Raw genomic sequence first — 9703 nt, 5'->3', positions numbered from 1 at the left:
AAATGTAGACAGTGGTTGCTAAGGACAAATTTTTATATTATACACATAAGAATAATTATTTTTGCTACTATGTCTTTTCTAGATGTGAGGCCATCTAGGTGGGCACATATGCGGGGGTTCTTATTTCTAGCTCGGTGTCTGAGTAGGTGAGAGTAAAGGTGAGATGTGTTTATCTTCAGGTGTGGTCATGCTCTGGCAAAGGTTTATAACCGGGGCGCTGTGAACCAAAGGTAGACCAGCTACCAGAAGTAGGCGTGCGTGAATCTCAAACAGGCAATGTTCTCACTCAGGAAGAATATAATTTTATACACATTAAGAGCTTTCTCTCTAGCTCGGTGTCTGAGTAGGTGAGAGTAAAGGTGAGATGTGTTTATCTTCAGGTGTGGTCATGCTCTGGCAAAGGTTTATAACCGGGGCGCTGTGAACCAAAGGTAGACCAGCTACCAGAAGTAGGCGTGCGTGAATCTCAAACAGGCAATGTTCTCACTCATGGAAGAATATAATTTTATAAACATTAAGAGCTTTCTATTCTTTTTTTCCAGTTCGATGCAAATATAGTTCATGACAAAGCAAATTTATGAAGGGATATGCTAGATCATTCATACCCTTAAACACAATTAATATAATGGGCTGACTTTCTGAATACTCCTTTCAATGCGGAGGAAAAGAACAGACATTGCTCTAGCACAGAGTCAAAGCCAAGGGAATTATAAAGCACACTTGGGTGTTCACTGTGCAAAGAGCTTTCTCTTTTATAGTGATAATCATTTTTTAAAAAGCAAAAAGGGAATACTTATTGAACAACTAGTGCATGTTAAACACCATGTCAGAAACTTTTATTATCTCACAAAATCTTCACAACTAACCCAAGCAAGTAACAGATTAACCCAATTTCATAGACCAGGAATCTGAGGTACAAAGCAACATGGGTAGTAAAGTGGCAAAGTGGTCTGATTTCGGAGCCTGTAATTTCATTCTCCGACAAAGTCTCAACTAAAATGTGTGAGAATTTCCCCAAGAAAATTGAAAATGATGATGAATGAGTATTTAATCAGACCTCACTCGTTTTCAGTGATATGGTGTGTGACTTTAACTTTTTTATTCAGAAAGTTTACTTCACATCTTCCTTTTATATGAGAGAATTATAGGTGTTTGCTTAAGGCTCAAGGCCATAAAACTGACGGACTCTGGGCTTTGGTTTAATCGCAAACTGAAACCAACAATGGAAGAGCCTTCCTTCTTCTCTGGGCTCCAGGATGCATCCTCTGGTTCTCCTTCCCCATTTCTCTCAGTCCCCATCAGGGACCAAATCCTCTCCCCTGCCCACGTCCTTCATGATGACATTCCTCTCTGTTCAGGCTTTGTATCACTTTAGAACTGCCTCTGTAGGCAGTTTTACCCATGCCCTGGCTTTAACCACCCCTTCAACTGTCTCCAAGTCACACTTCTTGGCAGTTCTCGAGAAGTAATTTACCTAGATAGCTTACTGGGCTCTCCAACGTTCAGTTCCAAAGCCCAACTCATTCCTCATCTACACTTCCCTTGAACATTCCATTTTATTTTCCTCCTGTATTCTCTGTCTTGGCACCACCGCGCACCCAACTACTCGGGCGAGAAATCTGGGAGTCATTTTGGACTCCCAGCCACATCCAATAAGCCTTGATGCCTTCTCTTCAATCACGTTCAAACGCATCCTCCTTTTTCCATTCCCTCTGCCACTGCCTTGATCAGTTATGCCCCTCCAGTGAGTTTCACCCTAGATGATATAACACTCTAGATGATATAGCCAACACTCCCTTGAGAAAACTGTATTATCAAACGTAAGGTAGATAGCTAGTGGGAAGCAGCCGCATGGCACAGGGATATCGGCTCAGTGCTTTGTGACCACCTAGAGGGGTGGGATAAGGAGGGTGGGAGAGAGGGAGACGCAAGAGGGAAGAGATGGGAACATATGTATATGTATAACTGATTCACTTTGTTATAAAGCAGAAACTAACACACCGTTGTAAAGCAATTATACCCCAATAAAGATGTTAAAAAAAAACAAACAAACTGTATTATCTCCTTCCCCATCTTAAAATCCTATTCTGGTTCCTTTGTGCCTGCAGGATAATAGCATAAAAGGCCCTAAGCATTTCACCTATCCCACTCTACACTCCAATATTAAATTTCATGTACTAAATTGCTCCAAGTTTCTGAAGAGATGCTGTCTTAGCTCTCTATGGCTAGGTAAATACATGCCTCTACTTCAATTGCCTTTCTGACTTCTAATTATTGGCTGTTTTTTTAACATCTTTATTGGAGTATAATTGCTTTACAATGGTGTGTTAGTTTCTGCTTTATAACAAAGGGAATCAGCTATACATATACATATATCCCCATATCCCCTCCCTCTCGTGTCTCCCTCCCACCCTCCCTATCTTACCCTAATTAATGGTTTTTGAAGAAACTAGGCTTTCAGGGACCCATCTTCTTCGGAACCTTCCTTTGTACCATGTGCTTGTTTCTATCCTTGCCTTATTGTCACTGTATTGCTTGGATTTGTTCACAGATGTATCTACCTTTCCTATGTCAGTCAGATCCTTGAGGCCAGCACACCACCTACCACATAGTGAACGCTTAACAATTGTACACCTTCTTAAATATTTAAATTACTTGAAAATGTCTTTAATATGTCTCAAATTTTAAAACTTCAAAGTCCACTTTCAAGAGAATCTTGTCCAGATCAAACTCTGCAGAGAGAGTTCTATACAAGCTCCTTGGGAGTCATTTCCATGACCACATACCCGTCAAGTACTCAGTACAATAACCTAACAACCAAATGCAACAAGTGAAACTTGGATTGGATTCTGGACTTAAAACTACAGTTATAAAGGGCATTACAGTCAGAGGAAATGGAAATGGATTATATGTTAGGTGATAGTATTGAATTAATGGTAATCTTCTCAGGAATGATAATGGTATAACAGCTAGAATGTCCTTTCTCTTAGGCATGAATAGTTTTATGATGTCTGTAACTTATTATCAGAGTTCATTTTAAAAGAGCATAATATACAGAGAGATACAGCAAATGTGGCAAAATATTAAGTGATAAAAAGTGTATTTTTTGTGCTAGTTTTTCAACTTCTCTGAATATTTGAAAATTTTCAAAATAAAACGTGTGGAAAATGCTAAGAATACTATCAAAAATAAAATCAATAAATCTTTTGAAATTTGAGTTTCAATATTGCTGTTGGCCTTTCTCCCTCCCAAACCTGCTGCATGGTACCTTCCACTGCCTTGTTCACCCCATAAAGCCACTGTATTTCAATCAGGTTTGTGTTTTAAAGTTGAAAGGCACAGTCCCCTCCCAAACACTACAATTTGCTCTCCTAATTGGCCAAGCAACACAGGGCTGTTCATTTTTATTTGCCTATATGGTACCACATTGCCCTTTAGAAGCTTAAGCAAATAAAATTGTACTTCCTAACTGGTACATGTAATTCCTTGAAATCAATAATTGGAGATTTTCACCTGGGAAAATTTGAGGTGATAAGGAAAATAGAAGTTGCAGAAGTAGTCTTGCTTTAATCCCTTCAGAACTGCCAAGTCTCTAGAAAGATCTAGTTAATTCTTATTGCCATGAAGGTGATTAGAATTTAGCCCTTCTCTTAAATTTCTATTATGTTCAGATGGAAATTAAGAAAAAGGGATTTATGATATTTATTTAAAAGAGTTAATGAACCTAGGTATATACCGAAGAGAACTGAAAAGATATGGCTATACAAAAACTTATACATGGCTGTCCACAACAGCATTATTCACAACAGCCAAATGGTAGAAACAATCCAAATGTCTGTCAACTGATGGATAAACAAAATACGGCATATCCATACAATGGAATATTAGTCATAAAGAGGAATGAAATACTGATACGTGTTACAACACGGACGAATCATGATAACATTATACTAAGTTAGAGCCAGGCACCAAGGCCACATAATGTGTGATCCCATTTATCTGAAATGCCCAGAATAGGCAAATCTATAGAAATAAACTTTATTAGTGTTTCCCTAGGCTGGGGGCAGAGGGGTCAGAAATGGGGGAATGACTGCTAGTGGGCACAGTGCTGTTTTGGGGTGATAAAAATGTTCTGGAATTAGATGGTAGAGATGGTTGTAAAACTTTGTGAATATACTAAAAACCACCGAACTGTGCACTTTAAATGGATGAATACTATGTTCTGTGAATTGTATCTCAATTTTTAAAAAAAGTTAATGAAAAGCTATTTTCTATGTGGTCCCACTTTCAAGAACAGTCAAGGCGGAGCCGAGGGGCATGCTGCGTTTGATCGTACCTTTGATCTCCAAGGGACCATTGGCCACAGTGAAGAGGAGCCCCAGACTCTGTGGGGTGCTCTCCATCCTCCCCTCCCCAAGCCTCACAGGAGCACCACTGTTAGCCTTGGCATCTGGAGGGCTACTCTCGCATGCCCCACATTCCCATCACTGCCAGAATCCCAGTACTTCCTCCAAGACCAATCCCCATGCAAGTCTCATACCCCATCTTGTCTTCATTTTCCTCACCGTACTTACCATCTTTTATTCCTCTCCCTCCAAAATTTGGTTTTGTTCATTGCTTTATCTCAGCTGCACAAAAACAGTGCCTGGATAACAGTAGTTACTCAATAGATTTCTGATGAATGAGTGAACTTGGAAAAAAAGTTTATACAGAAATTTGCACTGGGTGTTATTTAAAAAGATGAAGTTCCATGCTTCAGAATGTGTTTATCTCCCATAAAAAGACTTTCTCCTCGATTTAAATATGTACCTGAACTTTAAGAAATCTCGCACAAGTGGTATTTTATTGGAGACAATCAAATTTAACAAATCTTTATACATTTTAAGGAGAACATTCAGGCATCACAAACACAAAAATTTCACTACACAAAACAAATTTACAACAAGAAAATAAACATAGAATCTTATTTTGGGACTACGTGGTTATTGTTGCACTACCTTTATAATTCTTTATCCAGAGTCTGAAAATGTAGGCAAGCCCTAAAAATGTAGCAGAAGCATTTCCGCACACTGGTATCCATAATCTAGTTTGTGCAGAAGTGTTTCCACTAGATTCATAGAGTACTCTTTGGAAGAAAATGGCGAAGACTGGTCACCTGGTTGCCTTTCGGACCTGCTGCAACTCTTCAATAGGCTTCCATTCTTGGTTGATTGTTATAAGCTTTAAAAAAAGAATAAAAATGTTTTGTTAGGATCTGTCCATCCTCAGGCCCCCTTCTGGGAGTTGTACACAGCTCCCTTTGTAAAAAGCATCACCATAACATTTGTAGTCAACGAATCACCTCTTCCCATCTCTAAAACAGTAATATGGGCTGGTTCTATCCCTCTATCCCTCTAAAGAGCCTTTGGGTTCCTGAGTGTTACAGGATCAGAGAGAAAGGTCACATCCATTTACCCTACTTTCACTTAAGAGGTTCTAGATTTTTAAATTTCCTATGGTTTTATGTGAACTAGAAGCTCAAAAAGTGTGTCTGCTACGTCTGAGTGGAGGTATGATGCTCGCAGCACAGAGCTAGGCACATAGTAGGCTTTTAAAATTTCCTCACTGTAATTACTCAACAAAGGTACAAATGATCCAAGTTATACAATAAGGGAAAAGGCACAGAGCTGTGGACAAGATAACTAGTAAGCACAGGTAACTCTAATCAATATTCTGTAACAACCTATTTGGGAAAAGAACCTGAAAAAGAATGGATATACGTATATGTATAACTGATTCACTTTGCTGTACCCCTGAAACTAACACAATATTGTAACTCAACTATACTCCAATATTAAATAAAAATTAAATTAAAAAAGGAGATGATGTGTCACAATAATGATAAAAGTTAATATTTGAGTGCTGACTATGGGCCAGGCACTGTGCTAAAGGGCTCTATTTTATCTTCTTTAATCCTCTAAACTCTGAGGAAGAGCCCTATTATTGTGCCCATTTTATAGATTCTGAGAGCCTCAGAGAGGCCAAATTATCTAAAATCACCTGTGACTAATGGAGCAAAGATTTGAACTAAATCTCCATAACCCTACAGCACTCCCTTTGCACTACACATTAAATGGCACCCTAAAGGTTAAAAGGTATTACATCTATTTTGCTGACAAATGTGCTAAGGTTTCGGCTAAGTATAAATCACATTTTAATGCAGCAATACCTTTCTAGGTGCAGTAGGATCCACAGTTTCCCAAGGTTCTGGATTTCTTTTTCGATCAATGCTAAAAATAAAAGAAAGCTGATTAAACATTAAAGTAAGTGCATTTAAACTAAGTCTGATATTGGGTTTATAAATATGCTAGGGACAGACTCAGAGTGCATACTTAGGCATTGGGTTAATTGAAATTGATGGAACATTCCTTTAAAAAGCTTCACAGTTTGGCTCAAACATCAAGGATCAATTCCTCTGCAGAGTAGGAGGTCTGTATTCCCTTTACTGGCCTAGACTGGAGAATGTTCTCATAAGCTGAAGAGCAATTAGGGTGGAAGTGCCAGGCTAAGAGCAAGCAAATATGCTCTTACCCCAGTTTCTGGAAGAGGCAGAAGGGCTGGGCTTGAAACCGGTAGGTGATGAACTGCCACACCCTAGCATTACGGCTCTACGGAGCCCTGCACCCGGTCAATATCAGAGTCAGGTTTTTCTCTTCCTCATATTCCAGGATACATGGTATTTTACCTTATATCCAGGGCTAAGATTAGATTCATTGTAGACAGCTGAATCTATAAACTCTACCACATTAGGAAAGACCTTTCTAATGAATTGACATTTTAAAATGTTATTAAAATGATTAAGATTGATGATGTATATCCCAAAAGACCGTCTAAGAACTTTAAATCTCAAAACTTAAGTTAAAAAAAAAACAAAAAACCAACAAGCTTTATTTTGCTGCAGCAGAAGAGGAGGAGGGCCAGTGGATGAAAGGGTATTTAGATACAAGGAACTTATATTAGTAAACTTATTTTATCACTAATCATCATTTGATAGTCTTCTGATACCTGGATGCTTTCTGGCCCTGACTCTAACCAAGTTCATAATTCGACATTCTTATCCCGGGGGGAGAACCAGGAAACTGATACTATGCATTTCATAAACTGAAGGTCAACCTAACACAGCTAAAAACGTTTTTATAAATGATGAATGCCTACTTACATCACATCGGTTTTTCGAAGGGAATACAGAGCAAAAGACAAAGCTCCAGTCGCTGCCACGGTCGTGAAAAGCACCAAAGGAATAAGCTAACAGAGAACAAAATACTCGGACGTTTCAATGTGAAACACTTGAAATACAACAGAATAGCTCTATATCATTTTATACTTTCTTCAACATCTTTAAAAGTTAATATTTTTAGTCAGATTTTCAGTTGCTTTAAAAATTTACTTTCTTCTTTTGGACTTCCCTGGTGGCGCAGTGGTTAAGAGTCCGCCTGCCAATACAGGGAACAAGGGTTCAAGCCCTGGTCCGGAAGATCCCACATGCCGCAGAGCAACTACGCCCCTGCGCCACAGCTACTAAAGCCCGCGCGCCTAGAGCCCATGCTCCGCAAGAAAAGCCACCGCACTGAGAAGCCCGTGCACCGCAACGAAGAGTAGCCCCTGCTCACCGCAACTAGAGAAAGCCCACCCGCAGTAACGAAGACCCAAAGCAGCCATAAATAAACAAATAAATAAAACCTTACTTCCTTCCTTTTCATCAGGAGTTGGAAAAAGCTCATGATGACTTCAGTGTAGAATGCCAAATCTAGAAGAAAAAAAAAAATCCAAGATACTGATCAAAACTCAGCTACTAGGACGAAGCCCGTTGGGCTCCAAACCGGCCAACGTATCCCAAAGCCAGCCTCGAGACCGCTCACCAGAGCCTCCGCCCGAGGGCAGCTCACCTGGGAGACCTGGCGGGGCGCCGCGAGCGGACGATGCTAACGCCCAGAACCGAACGCCGACCTCGACCTCCGCGCATTATATACCAACCCCACCCTCTCCGGAAGGCCGGCCGGCGCGTTCTGGTCACGCGGGCCGCGCAGGGGGCGTGCGGGGCTTGACTCGCTTTCCATGCCGGGCACCCGGCAACCGGGCGCCCGGCAACCGGGCGCCCCCTGCGGGACGCCGGGCCTTCAAATTCCGCGCAGCAGGACGCTAGCGCTCCCTGCCGCCTGCCGCGGTTCTTACCCGCCGCTCGGAGCGAGCCCAGGCTGGGCGTTGGCGGGTCTGCAAGGGGGTGGAACTGAGAACTAGGGGCGCTTGGATGGCCAAGAACAGGTGAAAAACAGCCCGTCTAAAAGGAGGTCCGGAAAAGGAGCCGCTGATCCGGGGGTCCCATGGGAGGCTCCTTGGTGCAGGCAGGTAAACTAGAATTAATCCAAGTCACTTTAAAAGCTCCAAAAATGTGATGTGGCGCACTTATGGAGATAATTTAAGTTGTAAATTTCCTTTCAGAATAATTCCTTGTTGTCCTGATTTTTTCCATTAAAAAAAAAAATCAGGAGATGAGGGAGAAGAAACAAAAAGAATCAACCGGAGAGGTTTCCAGGAGAATATCTCTGAGACGACCCTGAAGGAACTCGCCCTTAAGCTAGCAGCCTAGCCTTTCACGGAGCATGAAGGCGGCTGCAGAACCACGGGAATAATAATTAAATCAGTATCTGTGGGTCAGGCACTGTACTGGAATCTTCTCGACATTTTTGCAAGGTATGTTATTTAGGCTCAGAGATGCTCTAGGCACATAGCCAGTAAGCGGCGGAGATGGAATTAGAAGCCCGGTCTGTCCGGCAATCAGGCAGCACTGTTCTTTCTGCACCCTGCTCTTAGCAACTGCGATTAAGTCAAGAGTGCAAGCTCAGTTATCTAAAAATAGTTATTTTAAAACAATTATTTTAAAACTGTTTGAAGTTCAAGCTATGAGTTAGCATAAAAACGAAAACATCTTAATGTTTTCTAAACGGCCAGACCCAGCTCTGTTTCAGCCCCATTTTATTTCTAGTCATGGGCTTTGCATTCAAACTGACGTGAGTTCAGAGCCCACCCCTGACATACTTTATTAGCTGATTGACTTCGAGGAAACTACTTAACCTTCGTGATGACTCTCAGTTTATATATCTGTAAAATGGGGACAAACCTGGCTCGGCAGGGAGTTGGAAAAAATGTTAGAATGTATGCAAAGCATGTAGCAGTCTGCCTTGCCTGTAGTAGGCATTCAATAAATAGTAATTATTATTTGCAAAGATTTGTTTTATATAAGGGAGATCATAAATATAACTTCTCACCCAGTCACTGACAAGGGTTCTTACTGTGTAACTCGAGCTGTAGCTGGAGACGTTTGTTGATTACTTCAGAGAAAATTCAACATTTTCCGTGGTTTGTATTGAATAGAATCAAAGAAGCCTTTTAATGCTCCTTCTGCAGAATCTCTAAAGCTTCTTTTGTCAGAAGGTTCTAAGAAAAGCCTCAATTTGTTAATTAAAGATAAATTGTTTTTTCTAGGATACAAGGAGAAAAAGGAAATCTTATAGGAATATATCATGGCCCACAAGTTAAAATTAAAATGTGTAGCCCTTGGGAATTCCCTGGCGGTCCAGTAGTTAGGACTCCATGATTCCACTGCTGGGGGCCCGGGTTCCATCCCTGGTGGGGCAACTAAGATCCTGCAAGCCACGTGGCGCCC

General features: G+C 41.0%; 1 protein-coding gene and 1 non-coding gene across 3 annotated transcripts; both read right to left on the bottom strand.

Annotated features, from left to right (window-relative positions):
* Positions 1-623: 623 nt before the first annotated feature.
* Positions 624-739, bottom strand: LOC112410659 (small nucleolar RNA SNORA22). Its single transcript, XR_003005468.1, has one exon. It is a non-coding gene; the product is annotated as a small nucleolar RNA SNORA22 (small nucleolar RNA).
* A 4076-nt stretch (positions 740-4815) lies between these two features.
* On the bottom strand, positions 4816-8024 carry COXFA4L3 (cytochrome c oxidase associated subunit FA4L3). 2 transcript variants are annotated; one of them, XM_024761362.1, is made up of 5 exons: positions 7926-8024; positions 7725-7786; positions 7199-7284; positions 6209-6269; positions 4816-5220 (listed from the first exon to the last, which is right to left on the bottom strand). In XM_024761362.1, the coding sequence occupies exons 2-5, from the start codon at positions 7758-7760 to the stop codon at positions 5152-5154; spliced, it is 252 nt and encodes an 83-aa protein (XP_024617130.1). In that variant the 5' UTR covers positions 7761-7786; positions 7926-8024; the 3' UTR covers positions 4816-5151. The 2 variants fall into 2 exon arrangements, with proteins under 2 accessions (XP_024617130.1, XP_024617131.1); XM_024761363.1 differs by having other exon boundaries at positions 4825-5220; positions 7899-7967.
* Between the last annotated feature and the right edge of the window lie 1679 nt (positions 8025-9703).

Source organism: Neophocaena asiaeorientalis, unplaced genomic scaffold (assembly GCF_003031525.2).
Source record: "Neophocaena asiaeorientalis asiaeorientalis breed wild unplaced genomic scaffold, Neophocaena_asiaeorientalis_V1.1 scaffold713, whole genome shotgun sequence".
Taxonomy (NCBI): domain Eukaryota; kingdom Metazoa; phylum Chordata; class Mammalia; order Artiodactyla; family Phocoenidae; genus Neophocaena; species Neophocaena asiaeorientalis.
Note: the sequence above shows the minus strand (reverse complement) of the source record. Positions and strands in the feature narration are given on the sequence as shown.